The sequence below is a fragment of the Saimiri boliviensis genome, chromosome 18 (genome assembly GCF_048565385.1).
Source record: "Saimiri boliviensis isolate mSaiBol1 chromosome 18, mSaiBol1.pri, whole genome shotgun sequence".
NCBI classification, from domain to species: domain Eukaryota; kingdom Metazoa; phylum Chordata; class Mammalia; order Primates; family Cebidae; genus Saimiri; species Saimiri boliviensis.
In genome coordinates, this window is record NC_133466.1 from 18,548,271 (window position 1) to 18,565,136 (window position 16,866).

General features: G+C 37.7%; 1 protein-coding gene across 6 annotated transcripts in view; it reads left to right on the forward strand.

The window, feature by feature from the left end:
- The window catches only part of APP (amyloid beta precursor protein), a 280,905-nt gene that overhangs the window by 190,102 nt on the left and 73,937 nt on the right, over positions 1 to 16,866 (forward strand). For all 6 annotated transcript variants that reach the window (XM_039480477.2, XM_039480478.2, XM_039480479.2 and 3 more), the window contains 2 exons: positions 2,903 to 2,977; positions 3,691 to 3,849. In XM_039480477.2, coding sequence (XP_039336411.1) covers positions 2,903 to 2,977; positions 3,691 to 3,849 — 234 coding nt within the window. The remainder of the gene's footprint in view (positions 1 to 2,902; positions 2,978 to 3,690; positions 3,850 to 16,866) is intronic.

Consider the following 16,866-nt stretch of genomic DNA (forward strand, 5'->3'; position numbering starts at 1 on the left):
AACTCAGGCTTTTATTGTTAAGATAAGCAGCAGCATTTTAAGAGTACCCCTTTCTCCTGTTGCTAAATATAAATAAACTTAACTCACCTAATGGATTTTCCATTTTATAATTGGGTACCAGGGTACAAAAGCATGATCTTTAGAGCCACAAAGATCTTGGTTTATATTCTTCCCTCGCCCTTTACCTGTATAGTGTTGAGCTGGCACCTTAACCTGATTCATAAAATGGGATGGCCCTGGCTAATCTCACAAGCTGTTGTGAGGAATCAATTAAATTAGATAGATTTTGTAAAGCACTTAATACAGGGTCAGCAGTAATGCTATTTGTTACCAGTCTCACAGTGAAATTCACTGTTCGTACGAAGATAGCCTACACCTAATGTATATTCATTTGCGGTAATCTTAGTGTGATAGTGCAGGTGATTTTTTTATTTGTGGGGATATAGGATAGTGTTAAATTGTTCTGAAAATCTAAATTTCAGTTAATTTTTAGAGTAATGCTTATTTTCAACTCATTAGCTAAATACATCTCTTTAATTATTTCATGAATCCACCCAGCTTAAAGTCCAGGTTCTGAGTATACAAGGTAAGATGGAAAAAATGTAAATGTAATATGGGAAATCAATTTTCACATTGCATCATTGAACGTCTATCTCGAACTAATTTTGAGATCCCTTGCTTGAAGAACTGTTGGTAGGGTACCACCACTGTGAACATTCCCAAAGCAGGAAATTGAAATATTTATATTACAAGGCTTATCTCATCTCTGAAGCGAAGATAGTCTTCAGCATCCCCCTTGCTCTCCCAAGCGCCCTTTATTAACTCGGTAGGTGCACCAAAGCAAATGGGACAATTTGTTTCTTTTCTTGCATGTTCTATTCTTGCTCATTGCAGCAGGGCATTTGTCCCAGTTTTGCTGTGAACCTTGCGACTATTTTTGATATGCTTTTCAAGTGTAATGGAATGTTTATTCCATATTGTTTTCTTCATAATTTTACTAAAACAACAAGAAGCAGCTAGTTGCCTATCGTCTACAAAGAATTATTGCTAATGGACAATAAAATCTGTAATTAGGAACCCACATGGTGATTTGATGTGGTGTTGTCTCACAGAAGTTTTCTATCCATAGCTATTTATGCTAAGCCTCTTTTTCTTTTCCATCTTAAATTATGTTACAAGGGTCTATTCTTTAGGGCTAAATACCTACAAATAACAGACTCTTACAATACACTAACCAAGTTTTCTAATGCTTTGGGAGTATACAAAGTATGCAAGAACATCTCTGGCAGGAGGCCAGTATTTTGTTTCCTTGATCTTTCTTTCTTCATTTTACCTAGCTCAGTTATAAGTTGCACGTTAAACAAACTCTGTTTGTAATACATGTCAAAAGGCAGTTGTAGGTGGTAAGAAGTTAATATTTTCTTTGAACAACATAAAGAAGTGCAAACTTTTACTTTTTGTATCAGGTTAATGAGTGAACTTCTAGGGAAATCCAGGTGAACATCAAGGTTGATAGCAGGAAGCATTTGTTTCCTACAAAACAGATTCATCTGGTATCTTAGTCAATTTTGTGTGGCTGTAATACAGGCATCCCCAAACTACGGCCCGTGGGCCACATGCAGCCCCCTGAGGCCATTTATCCAGCCCCCCGCCGCACTTCAGGAAGGGGCATCTCTTTCATTGGTGGTCAGTGAGAGGAGCACAGTATGTGGCAGCCCTCCAACGGTCTGAGGGACAGTGAACTGGCCCCCTGTGTAAAAAGTTTGGGGACGCCTACTGTAATAGAATACTCCAGACTGGATAATCTATGAAGAAAAAGAAGTTTAAAATTTGCCTCACAGTTCTGCAGGGGTGAGGGACGCCTACTGTAATAGAATACTCCAGACTGGATAATCTATGAAGAAAAAGAAGTTTAAAATTTGCCTCACAGTTCTGCAGGGGTGAAGGCCAAGAGCATGATACTGGCATCTGTTGAGGACCTTCATGCTCTCATCATTTTTGGTGGAAGGAAGGAAGGAAAAGGAGGGCAAACTCATTTTTATAACAACCCACTCCCCCAATAATGATATTAATTTATTCGTGAGGACAGAGACTGAATCATCTCTTACAGGGTTTACCTCTCAAAATTGTGGCATTGGGGATTAAGTTTCAACACATGCTTTTTAGGGAATACATTCAAACCATAGCAACTGGTTACTAAATTAGTGCTACCTGTAAAAAATACATTTTGCTACATTCAGAATATTATGCGTTCTTAGAGTTTTTAGAAGAACTTAGAGTAATCCTTACTGTTCATAACAGGTCAGCAAGCTCAAAAGGCCCTAATTTCCCATCAATTGTTTAAAGGGATAGGTCTTAGGATATCAGACAACAGAAGTCTTCTTTTCCTTCCTCTATTATGTACTTCTTTTGGCATTGTATTTATCACACACACACACACACACACACACACGCACAAAATGTTATATTTTCTTAAATTCAAAATATACACTTTAAAATGGTTTAAATTGCTTTCATAAGAGAATAAAACTTACGTGATGTCAGTTTAATTTTGGAAGACCTTCTGCAGTTAGGTATGCCTTCTATGAATTGTTGGTATTTATTCACATCAAATAAAATGACTATCACCAAGTTCTCAGAGGGGTAAAAAGAGCAGCCTTGACTTAAAAGACTATATTTCTGCAATAAATGTGAACATTTATGTTTAATATGCTACTGTGGTTAATTATTTTTGTCCTAGTGGGAGGTCAAATATTATTCAGATAGGAATGTATAGGTAATACATTTTTAAAATATCTAAAATGACAAAAATAGAAGAAAAACGTAATCATCCATCCTTGTTAAGTCTGTATTCATAGGAAGAACCTATGATTTTAAATCTAAATGTTTTCTTAATTTATAGGTCATGAGAGAATGGGAAGAGGCAGAACGTCAAGCAAAGAACTTGCCTAAAGCTGATAAGAAAGCAGTTATCCAGGTAAAATCTGTACCCATTTCGTACCAAACATCACATGGCTGCAGTCTGTTTAATGAGTGTCTGTAGGTTTACCAGAACCTCAGGTGTGATTATTCATAGTCCCATGACCTGGAACTGTTCTTAATCATTGTCTAGTAATTGAGTTGCTTAAATCCTGCCTTATATTTGCTCCCAGTTATTTCAAGTTATAATTCATGGCCATAAAACTCACATTGTTACTTGCAATCTACTTTTTATTAATAATATATCTTTTCAGTCACCATAATCTGCTGCTGCTTCTCCCTCTGGTAAAAATTATGAGAACTGGAATTTTTGACTGAAACCAGTCTCAAAATTACCTTAAGTAAACCAGAAGTTTATTACGGTCAATTACTTGCAGTATTTTTAGTAAGAGAGGAATTTTTTTTTCATATGTAATGTAAGAGTTTCAAGAGTGCATATATTTATCCAACATTATTACTGGTCAAATCAGTCTTCAGGGAGCCTATGTAGTACTGATTTTCAATGAGAAAGTAGGTTTGATGGGGGTTGGAGAGTGCCAGAAAGTGAAGTAACCTATAAAACATGCAGAGTTAGTCAAAATGTTGGAATGACTAGGCAGTCTTCAGGATACTTTTTATCACTTAGAATAGGATGTCCCTTTTAGAAGACTTGAAATTGCTGCTTCATCCTGCTTGTTCAGTCCCCGTTGACATATGTGTTTATGATGGCAGCATTTTCAGGAGAAAGTGGAATCCCTGGAGCAGGAAGCAGCCAACGAGAGACAGCAGCTGGTGGAGACGCACATGGCCAGAGTGGAAGCCATGCTGAATGACCGTCGCCGCCTGGCCCTGGAGAACTATATCACCGCCCTGCAGGCTGTTCCTCCTCGGGTAGGTCCCGCTGCCGCTGAGATCTCACTTCAGGTCACAGCACAGACAGTAAGGGTGGGACACTGGGAACTGGAAACCATGCAAAAAGAATGAGGAGAAATGCCTTGAGCGCCGCTATTCACAGGTTCAACCCCTGTCCGTTCCATCTTGAAGGTCGAAGAGTCACAGGGCAGCTGCCTCCACAGGGCCATCCCTGCACAGTAGGCACTCGCACCTCTCCACAGAGCAGCCAGACGGATTCCCAGGGACTCACAGTGTAAGCCCTGACTTGATTTAATATTGACATTGATGGCATGGTTCAAGTTCGAACACAAAAGCCAGAAGGATGTCTTCCAGTCCCTTCAGTCTGCTATAACAGAGTACCATAGACTGGGTGGTTTATCAGCAGCAGTTTATTTCTCACAGTTGGAGAGGCTGAGAAGTCCAACATCAAGACATTAGCAGATTTGGTTGTCTAGTGAAAGCTTGCTTCCTGGTTCATAGAACTTACATTTTTTCATCTTTTGTTTTTGTTTGTATTTTGCTGTATCATATGGCAGAATGGTAAAGGGAACTCTCTGGGGCCTCTTTTATAAGGGTACTGATCCTAATCTTGAAGGCTCTGTCTTCATGCCTAATTGTCTCCCAAAGTTTTCACTTTCAAATAGCATCACACTGTGGCTGTGTTTCAACATACAAAGAGACACAAACATTCACACCATAGCAAAAGATTTTAGAAGTAACCTTGCCCAGCCCCCTCATCATGTAAGTGTAACAGTGTAACTAAGGTCAAGGAAAGTTGAGACTTGGCTGAGTTGTAGGAATTTTTAGTGGACCAAAAGAAAGTAGAACTCAAATTTCCATCTCAGAGCAGTGGCCATATTCTCTCAGGGGAAGCGTGCATCAGTCATGATATTAGCAATAATGAGACTTATTCTTGGTTTTCAGTGACCATTGCCCAAAATGGTTTGCTCAGTGCTGCAGACATAGATTTCTTCACCAGCATTTTGTGGGAAGGCTTACTTGGAATGGAAGGAACGTTCTGAGCATGAGTGTGTAATTTATGTTCACTTGTTCTTTTTTTGTTTTTATGAGATGGAGTCTTGCTCTGTCGCCCAGGCTGGAGTGCAGTGGTGCAATCTTGGCTCACTGCAACCTCCATTTCCTGGGTTCAAGTGATTCTCCTAACTCAGCAGCCGACCAAGTACCTGGGATTACAGGCATGTGCCACCATGCCCAGCTAATTTTTGTATTTTTAGTAGAAACAGGTTTTCACCATGTTGGCCAGGCTGGTCTCAAACTCCTGACCTCAGGTGATCTGCCCACCTCCGCCTTCCAAAGTGTTGGGATTACAGGTGTGAGTCACATGCTCAGCCACTTGTTCTTTCTATTTGTCATTGAGGGACAGATTGTAAAAGCTCTGCCTGTGATTTTGGACTGGTCCATTTTTCTAAACAGTGCTATCTGTTTTTACTTTGTATACTTTGAGGCTGTGCTTTTAGGTGTATAAAATGTTCAGGCCTATTAGGCAATCTTTGAGCCTCTGCTTATAAAATGATTTTTTTTATCCTTTATAATGTTTTGCTCTGAAATCTACCTTATCTAATATTAATAAAGCTATTCCAGCTTTCTTTTGATTAATGTTAACATGGTGCATTTTTCCGTCCTTGTACTCTTACTGAACTTCTTTGTCTTTATATTTGTAGCATATTTTTTGTAGGCAGCATATAATTGGGTCTTGTGTTTTCCTTTTGATTGAGAAAACCATGCACACTGAATGACAGGCCTGTTAGGCAATCTTTGAGCCTCTGCTTATAAAATGATTTTTTTTATCCTTTATAATGTTTTGCTCTGAAATCTACCTTATCTAATATTAATAAAGCTATTCCAGCTTTCTTTTGATTAATATTAACATGGTGCATTTTTCCGTCCTTGTACTCTTACTGAACTTCTTTGTCTTTATATTTGTAGCATATTTTTTGTAGGCAGCATATAATTGGGTCTTGTGTTTTCCTTTTGATTGAGAAAACCATGCACACTGAATGAGGTTATGGATATGGTTGTGGCTGAATCTATCATCTTGCTATTTTTTTTCTATTTGTTCTTTAACCTTTTTTCTTCTTTTATGGATTAATTAGAATTTTTTTATGATTCTACTTTATCTCTTTTAAAGTTGGTTTGTAAGTTGTAACTAGTTTGTTATTTTACTAGTTGCTTTAAGGTTTATAGAAAACATTCTAAACTTGTCACAATGATATTATACCAGTTCAAGTGATATACCACTTTACAGATAGGATAAAGAACCTTACCAAAAGTACTTCCATTTTCCCTCTCTCTCACTCTTAAGAAGTTGTTGTCATGCTTTTTCCTTACTACATCGTTGCTGTTTTTCTTTAAACAGTCAGTTATCTTTTAATGAATTGTAAATTAAATAAAAAACATATTTACCTATGAAGTCACCATTTTGGGTGCTCTAAATTCTTTGTACAGATGCAGCTGGTATCATTTTCCTTCTGCCTGAAGGATTTCCTTTAAAATGCCTTAGAGACTGGGCTTGGTGGCTTGTGCTTGCAATCCCAGCAACTCGGGAGGTTGAGATAGGAAGATCATTTGAACCCAGGGGTTCGAGACCGCAGTGAGCTGTGATTGCATGACTGCCGTCTAGCCTGGGTGACAGAGGGCATCCCTGTCCCTTAAAAAAAAAAAAGAAAAAAGAAAAAAAAAGTCTCAGGGTGCATTTAAGTTGGTGATGAAATCTTTTGCTTGGCTATGATTGAAAGTGTCATTTTTATACCTTTGGCTTTGAAAGATATTTTGGCTGGGTATAAAATACTAGATTAAGGTTTTTCTTCCACTACTTGAAAGATGATGCTCTGCTGTCTTGTTTGTGTTGATATCTTATTTATTTGTGTTGATACTCAGAAGGCTGAGGCAGAAGGATCGCTTGAGCCCAGGAGGTTGAGACTGCAGTGAGCTATGACTGGGCCACTGCATGCCAGCCTGAGTGAAAGAGCAAGTCCCTGTCTCAAGAAAGACAGAATGGAAAGAAGGAAGAAAGGAAAAAAGGAAGGGAGGGAGGGGAATTCTGAAGCAGGAATTTAACAGGAATCCTTAGATCAATCAGCAACAGTGATCTGATTTTTGACAGTAAAATATTTCTTCCTAATCCAGTTTTTAATTTTTATTTCACATGAATATGTCGTCTAATTCCTTGTGAAGTGATACAGAGGCCCACAACAAGCATGATTACAACCGCTCTAAAATTATCCCTTTTGATCAAATATGACACTTTGGCAAGCATTCTTGCCACTGCCTTTCCTGTGATGGCTGATGAGACTAAACTGAGAGTTTAAATGGACATTTGTTAAAGCCTCCATTCAGTCCTCATCTTATTTTTAGTCCTATCAATGCCCATTTAGCGAAGATCTTAATTTGGAGATTGGACTTTCAGCTGGAATGCTTCATAAGTGCTTCATAAGTGTCTGCTATGAAGGTTTTGGTCTCAGCACCCACCACCCTACCCTGCTCTGGCAAATGATCACACAGCTCCTCTCCTGAAAGCGTGTTCTCCAAAAAAGAGAGGAACCAAGAAACTTTCGTTCTGCAGAGATATAAAAACAATTTCCTGACAAGTGCCTTGCTAAGATGGAGATTTTTGGCAAATAGAAAATGAAAACGCTAATGTGAATATTTTTTTTCAAAAGCTTTGTTCAGAGGGGAAGCTTGTTCCAGTGAGAAGGAAATGCAGTGACTCACAGCTCTACCCTGTCCCTTCCAAACAGTGTCACCCTGAACCAGCCACTCCATCTCCCGAGGTTGCAGTGATATCATCGGTAGAACAGGGTCAGTAGTATCTTACTTCTTGGAAGAATGCCATGAGCTCTTTAATGGCTCCCCATGGCTTTCTATGCACTATAACTTCATAAAGAAAAATCAAAATGATGAGGAGAATCAGCACAAGTGGGTGACTTGACTTTCTGGTTAAGTTGCATAAAATGCACAAAGAATTCTATTTCCAGCCAAAATTGAGTGAGAAAAACTGGATTTACTCTCCTGCCTGAACAACCAGTAAATGGACAGTGTATTAATATATATACCATGTTTCTGTGAAGTATTAGACATCAAGTGAAGGACACTGATTGCTGAAAAGGGGAAACAAATGAAGACTTACAACTGCCAAACTCATGGATCTACAGGTGCTCCACCATATGTGGCTAATTTTTTAAAAATTTTTTGTAAAGATAGTCTTGCTATGTTACACAGGCTAGTCTTAAACTTTTAGCCTCAAGTGATCCTTTCACCTTGGCTTTTTAAAGTGCTGACGTTGCAGGCATGAACCACCATCACTCACCTTTAAATCTTTCCTTTGTAATAGAATGTGGCTGGGTGGTCACAGGCTTAGAGTCTGGGGGGCATTACCTGCCATTTTTGTTAAGTTACCACCTTTAGGTGTTCATTTAAGTTTTAATGTTATATGGTTTGACATGGCAGTTAGGTCTGCTCTTTGGGAAGTATACGAAAATTTTAAATCCTTTCTTGTGGACTTCTATACATTTCTCTTGAAGACATAAATCCGGAGCGTGCTAGTTGTCTGGAAGAGGTCACATCTTGTAATAGGAGTCATACATAAATATTTCTGTGATCTTCATACTTACTACCGTGCCTGGAAAATGCAGACTACTGTATTCAGTAACTGTTATTTGAATATAAGTAAATCTACAGAAAGTGTTCTTTCTATAGATTGTGTAGATGTTATCACTTAGAATAATTCTCTCTCTAACCTTTATCAAATTCTACCATATATTCTCAGACTTTGCAAACATAGGACTCCAAAATAAAGTGGATTGTTTCAGTCTCTTTGAAGCTCAGATTTAAATCATACTTTTACTCAGTTTTTAAATCTAAACATGGAAAGTGTTATGAGATGTTGTTTTTGTGCAGCTAGAATTCCTCGTTCTACTAAGGAATTTCATTGTGTGAATCTCTGTGTCTGAGTATACTGTATGTTTCACATTTCTTATTTAATGATGTACCTATAGACAAATACACTGAATGGTCAACCTAAAAATCCCTTGTTTGACACATATTTAGAGTCACATGTATATATGCATATGTATTTAAAATAAATGCTTTGTGCTAGACGTGGTGGCTCACAGCTATAATCCTAGCACTTTGGGAAGCTGAGGTGGGAGGATCCCTTGAGCCCAGGAATTTGAGACCTCCTTAGGCAACATAGAAAGACCCTATCTCTACCAAAAAAAAAAAAGTTTTTTTTTAAATTAGCCAGGCATGATGGTGTTACGTACCTGTAGCCCCAGCTGGAGGCTGAGGTGGGAGAATGAGCCTGGGAAGTCGAGGCTGCAGTGAGCTGTGATGGTGCCACTGTGCTCCAGCCTGAACAACAAAGCAAGACCCAGTCTAAAAATTAAAAATTAGAAAATGAAGTAAATACTTTAAATATTACAATTATTAAAACAGTTGTTTTCCCCAGGGGAAAAAAGTGTTGAGCAGAGCTCTGTCTTTGCACTCAGAATAAACTCTACTCTCTTTAAGGCTAGTGGCTCTTCTAAGTACCAACCCCTTAACCTTTTTACTTTCCTAAGGCTTTTCTTTGGAAAATCAAGGAGTTAGCACTTTTTCTCTCTGGAAAAATTAAATGCCTCTCCATAGTTGCAGTACACGTGGTTAGCTTCCATCAACTTTGGAGGCCTCCAAAAGCTACCAAATTAAATACTTGAAGCTAAGCATTCATCATTTTTTAACCTGCTCTCTGCAGTCATGCACTTCCTGCTTTTTACTTTGTCAGGGCTCGTACTGAAGCTACTCAAAGCTTCATGAAAGAGGAACTAAATGCTGTCTAAGACTTTCGTCTTGTAACCGTCAGGGTTCTGCTTATCCTACGTAGACAGAAGTTGGTATGTCCTGACTGTTGAAGAGAAATTAGATTTAATGTGATCTTGTACAGTTAAACCAAAGGCTGGATAGGGATTTTTTATTTAAATCAAGTTTCTGTTGTGGCCGTAGGTCTGGAAAACCTTAGCAGCCCCTAATTGGTAAGAATTGAACTGTTTTAAAGATGAGGGATACCTATAGCCAAACCTTTCTGTCATTCTGAGATTTTTGGTGTTTTTACAGATACATAGTCTAAATCTTTCATTAGATAGTATCATATTTATTATTCCGACTTCAACAACTTCTGCATTTTCTAAGGGGAAATGAGAATTAGGAAACATTTTCCTGCACATCTGTATCTACATCAGTTGTGTTGTTTTAATTTGTCCAGCGTCTTGTGATTGAAGCTCTCTTATCCTGTACTAAAATTCGTGTCATGTTTGTATCTGCTGCTTCACACTCAGGCTGTCAGTTTAATTGAGCAAAAGAAAAGTTGACAGTTTCTGTAGCATCGGCACCCCTCTTTCCTTTCTCGTTTTTGAATAGTTCAGCCAATGTTCAGTTTTGCTGAAATCTCTGGAAATTTCTTCATAGAATTCTTTGCTAGAATATGAATGCTGTGAGACTCTTTATTAAAGAGCGTGCTTTCATCACTAAGTCGAGATTTTGCTCAAAGCTATTTGGTGAATTTCAGCAGTAGAGCAATAAATGTTCAACAAATACGAGCAGTCTTTGGACATCAAAAGGGTAGGAATTAATGGGTACTTTGTCACAGGTAAACAGGTGATGGCATGAGGAGGTTTTAACCACCTCATAAATAAATTTTAGCCATTATGTGGTGTGGATCACAACTAAACCAAACTAACCAATGTGGGTGTCGGTGTAACTTTGTTTTCTAAAGCGAAAAAGAAATGGAGACACTAAACTTGAGCTTTTATATGATACTGCTAATTGCCCTTCACCCAAGAAACCAATTATTTCTACTCATCACTTTTTGTTGCAAAAGAAATTATCTTGTAAAATATATGTATATAGCATATATCTCCAAAATAAATATGGGACATTTTTACCTCAGTGAAACTGATAATAAATAAGTTAAAAATTATTTGCTGAGTTCTTGATATGTGGAGAGATGAATATTGTAATGTTAAGACATTCCACCAGCAGATCTTGAATATAATCAAAATTTTATAAAGCTAATCAGAGTGGAATTAAAAGTTAAAAGACTGCCAAGCCAAGTCATCTTTTAGAAAAGTAAATAATTGCTCTATACTTATGTATTTATTATTGATTTATTCACCATTCATTTATTTTTAGTTGAGTTCTGTATACATAGGTGAGGGGAAACTTATTAACTTGAGCACTTCTGAAGGTAAACCCAGTAGCAGTGGATGGGAAGGACAATGGGAAAGTTAGCATTTGTTGAGCAGAATCTTATAAATTATGCTGAATGACATGCATGCTATTTTGATAAGGCCACTCAGTACTATTACTTCCTTACCTTCTGAATGTTTACCAAGTTCAATAAACAGATCTTGCTCTACATATCAGTGGGAAGTATGTAACAAGAGATAGTAGTGTTTTCAGGTTTTAATTTAAGTTACATAGAAAATTAAGAAGTTTGTTAGAAAGATATTAGCTTAAAAGCTGTCCTGTGCCTCTGAAGCCGTATTTATCACTCACATTCCGTCCACAGTGGACCCCTGCTCCGTCACTGCCTTCAAAATCCAAATAGGTCTTCGTAGGATTCTATTAAAACCCGTAGCACCGTATGCTTTTATGCTCTGCTTTCTTCCAGCAAACATACATATTTTAATGTTAATATATATGTTCATTTTATCCTTGGGAATGAAAATCTATTATGAAAATATAAATATTAAGTTTTTGTAGACAAATAGCACATTATTTAAAGATCTAGTAGTTATTTACCTGCCTGGTATTACTGATACTTGCCCTAGTGAATAGATGGGCAGCAAGGAATCCTTACCCTGGAAACATGTACACATGCACACGCAAACACAATCTCACATAAGCTTTAAGGGGTTCATTCATTTTGTGAAGGTTGACGGTGGATCCCAGCTTAAAGATGCTAGGTGATGTTTGGATTTTAAGCATCATTACCTTGAGTTTTCTTATATAATTTTTTTAACTACTGACTGCTCTTTATTACATCAGATGTGAAAATATTTCTGTTTACAAAGGTAATTAGTATGAGCTATAATTATTATTGTAGAATACCCAATTGCCATACTCTTCATTCCTTTGACATCTTGTTCACTTCTTTGTATTGAGAGGAAACAATTAATATGGTGCTTTATCTTACTGGCTATGAAACAAGAATATTATTTTGATATCTGAAGAGTGATCTGTTGCTTCTAACTTACATAAAATGCACATTCCCCATGAGAGGCAAAAACAGCTTATCTGAGATTTTTATTTTACATGATTGTATTAATACATACTAATCAAATCTTCCATTAATCTTTGCTTTTTATTCTTTTAATTTTTTTTTTCTTTTTTTTTTTTTCTTTTTTTTTTTTTTAATTGCATTTTAGGTTTTGGGGTACATGTGATGAACATGCAAGATTGTTGCATAGGTACACACATGGCAGTGTGCTTTGCTGCCTTCCATCCCCTCACCTGTATGTCATTTCTCCCCATGCTATCTCTTCCCACCTCCCCACCCCCCGCCCCTCCCCCATTTCCCCCCAACAGACCCCAGAGTGTAGTGCTCCCCTCCCTGTGTCCATGTGTTCTCATTGTTCAACACCCGCCTATGAGCGAGAATATACGGTGTTTGATTTTCTGCTCTTGTGTCAGTTTGCTGAGAATGATGGTTTCCAGGTTCATCCATGTCCCTATAAAGGACGTGAACTCATCGTTTTTGATGGCTGCATAATATTCCATGGTGTATATGTACCACATTTTCCCTATCCAGTCTATCATCGTTGGGCATTTGGGTTGGTTCCAGGTCTTTGCTATTGTAAACAGTGCTGCAATGAACATTTTTAATTTTTTTTAATACTTTAAGTTCTGGGGTACATGTGCAGATTGTGCAGGATTGTTACATAGGTATACACATGCTACAGTGGTTTGCTGCATCCATCCCCCGTCATCTACATTAGGTATTTCTCCTTATGTTATCCCTCCCCAATCTCTCCACCCCCATAAATGTTTTAACATCAACAAAAAACTCAGAATTTCTAATAGGTCATAACACTTACTAGGTATGGGAAGGAGGAGAGGGTAAAATTAAAAGAAATATAAATGTCCTTTTCTTTGAATAGGCTAACCAGTTAGAGGATGTATGAAGCAGGACCACCATAGTCCAAGAACAAATACACAAAATTAAAGCAGGTTGCTGTAAATCTCTCTTAAAAAGTCAAGAATATGTCATAGTTGGCATTTTTCGGATGATCAGACCGTATGACAAATCTTTGCAAGGGTCTGAGTTAGTTGAAAACATCTTTTGTTTATGATTTCAGCAATACTGTGGGCTTTGCCTTCCGGGTTGCATTAATAATTCTGTTCATCATTACGGACTTAAATGTATTTCACTGTTTGACTAAACAAAACACGAAGACATACAAGTCCAAACATTTTCTGGCCTTTCTGTACTCCCAGGTCAGAAGATCTTAGCTCTGTATCCATTCCAGGCTAAAGTTTGTCTGAAAGCATGAATCATGGGATTGTGCTGGGTGCTAAATTTCAGTTCTGTATGCTGCCTTCACTAATTTATGACTATTATCTGTACAGCCAAAATAAATTGTTTCTGAACTAGCAAAATATCCTGGAAAAAATTTATGAAATTTACCAGATTTGAAAAAAGGTCACTAAGTGATGAGAGAAATAAAACCACTCCTATTTCCTACCTTTTATAATGTAAACTCCTGTCTTTAATTCCTCCGTTTGCCACCTTTATAACCTGTAACTAGAAGCAATTGATTTAATAAAGGAATTCCTCCTACTCCAAATTGGAGTTAATTTTTCTATTTTTTTCGCAATTTGTGAACCATGATTAGAAAAGCAAAAGGATTAATTGAAAGTTGAGACAAAATTGTGAAGTAGGAAGATGTCTTCCTCCCTAAGAGGAGAAAGATTGCTAGGGCAAATACATGGAGGCTTTGGTGACACGTCCCTTTTAGGAAATTATCTGCTCCCACCGGAAAGAGAGAACAGATGGTAGGTGCCTCCTGGATGCCTCTGTGTTATCTTCATTACAAAATCAGAGCCACATAAGCAAACTGGATACCCTAGGAAGGAACATTGGGATAACTACTTGGCCCTAAACGAAAGTTTTGCTCTGGCATTATGAGCTAAGTGGACTGTTAGAGATTAGTTGTACGATATCCTTCCATCTAATGCATCCATATCGTCAAAACGAAAATGTTGTGAAGAAACAACAAAGGGGTAGAGTGTGAGAATCTGCTGCCATTTCCTCCATTGCTTCATTCGAGACTTCTGTGTTCAACTTTGCATGGAATTACCATTTGCCCTTTTCTACTCACCTTAAACTACAAAAGCATTTGTTTGCCTTTCGGAAGAAAGGAAGGTAGATAAATTTGGCAGTGGACTTTAAAAATTTGGCTCAATTCCTGTATTAAAGACAATAAAGGTTGTGATTCAGAGGTTCCTGTGGCAGTTGCCCCCAAATGTTACATTTTGTTTCCAGGTTTTTCTTGCAATAGTGACAGTGCATTCGACATTTTGAGGGCCAGAGTGAAAAAATAAACTTAACTAAGTTCATCTCAAGCACAGAGAGATTTAACTCTCTTAAGTGTGATTTTTAAACGTGCACGCGGAGATTTTCTGCATTTTATATGCTCAAGATTTCTTGAAATCCAAAGTGTAAAACTGTGAAAATACTAGCTCAATCTATTTATGAAAGCAGGAGAGAATTGCTTTTTTCTGTTTTGGAAACCACCAGTGTGCAATCGAATGCTCCAGGTGAGGGTTTTCCATGACCTGGAAAGGTTAGGGTGATTCCCATACAGTGAGTCATTTACTTCCTTCTTGGCAGGATGATGCCTAGGGCTTTTAACAGCTCTTGACAGTTCACTCCCTTTCACAAGAAATGGGTTTAAGGCACAAATATCTGTTATGATAACATGCCAGATTTCTAGATCAAGCGGAAAGCTGTGGAGTAGGACAGTAGGACCGAATAATTTTAATACGCTTCTCACGTGAACTGTCCAGCAATAGCTACGTATTCAGACATGACTGGCATTGAGTCATCCTGTCATTAGTCAAATGTTTGAGGCTTTTCCCAAGTCCCAGCAACACCAAATTTGAGAAATCATATAAAAGAAAAATGAAAAAGTCAATACATCTGAGAAATGGAGAAATTAAAAAATGTATTGTCACCGGACATGGTGACTCACACCTGTAATCCCAGCACTTTGGAGGCCAAGGCGGGTAGATCACCTGAGGTCGGGAGTTCAAGACCAACCTGGCCAACATAGTGAAACTTTGTTTCTACTAAAAATACAAAAATTATTTTTTTTTATTTTAGTGTGGGGGACACACACATGTAATCCCACCTACTCAGGAGGTTGAGACAAGAGAATTGCTTAAATCCAGGAGGTGGAGGTTGTAGTGAGCTGAAATTGCACCACTGCACTCCAGCCTGGGCACAGAGTGAGACATTACATCCAAAAAAAAAAAAAAAGTATTAGTTTTTATAAGGAAAGGCCATGAAATTTTCTTCACTATTACCCACATCAATTTGACATCAAACTATAAGAACACAATATGTGAGATCTTTCAAAATTGATGAAACAAATCTTTTTGAGACGAGTTTGTATATGCTATGAAGTCCATTAATTTCCCAGTTAAAACTACTTTCTAAAGCACCCAACTACACAATACAAATAAATTAAGTGAGTTGATTAATACCAGTATTTCTGTACAAATTGGGAAGTCCACTCTTCCGAGTAAAGAGGTGCTTGTTTTCTATGTGAAGACCGTGAAGGATATTCTACACTGCTCTATTTCTGAAATTAAATCTAGCTGTAGGTTACTCATTAGTTTAATTAACAAACATGTATTAGCAACCGAATTGTGGCAGGAGCTGTGCCTGGAGGTAGAAATATGTTACACTCTTGTTCCCAGAGGGGAAAATGATTAATGTAAAATGTAAAGAAAAGTTTCTCTTTCAACTTGCTATAGATGATGTCTAAGCCATTTTGGTAGTGCCTATTCTTAATCCTTTAACAAATTATTTTGAGTGTTTTTTAAAAGGCAGTGTGATTGTGAGGTGAGTTTAGTACAAATTAAAAAGTGCCACATCAGTTGCAAACAGCACATAATTACGGGCTAACCACTCTTTCAGAAACAGTAGTGACAATAAATAGAATTGGATATAATTAGCCCCCCTGAGATAGATCTCTTCCTTGTATCTTCTCTGTTCTTTGCCCTATATTTTAATAAGATTAGTCATCTAAACGCCAATACAAACAGACTGTAGTATTAATACACAGGAAAATGGTTACTAGTAACAGAAGATTTAAAGACTTGAGGGTGATCCAGACTATATGCCTGCAGTTTACAAAAAAAGTTTCTTAAACTCTGCTTATCAGTATCCTTATCATGAGCCACTGAATTCTTACGTTTTTCTGATCATATGAATAACTCATCTTAAATATGAATATTCTGACAGTAGTAATAGCAGTTACTTTAAGAGATTATGTTTCTGTAGAGATAACAGAGGGTTTTTTCCCTACTGTTCCTGTATGAATGTTTCTGCATTTTTAATTAAAATTTTAAAAAATTCATCTTTATCCTAGCATAATAAAATAAACCTCACTAGACAATCGAGACCTTTTTATTTATTTATTTATTTATTTATTTATTTATTGACAGAGTCTTGCTCTGTCACCCAGGCTGAGGTACAGTGGCACAATCTTGGCTTACTGCAACCTCTGCCTCCTGGGTTCAAGCAGTTCCCCTGCTTCAGCCTCCAGGATAGCTGGGACTACAGGCATGTGCCACCATGCCTGGCTAATTTTTTTGTATTTTTAGTAGAGATAGGGTTTCCCCACGTTGGCCACACTGGTCTTGTGGTCTTGATCTCCTGACTTCAGGATCCACCCACCTCTGCCTTCCAAAGTGTTGCGATTACAGGCGTGAGCCACCGCACCCAGCCGA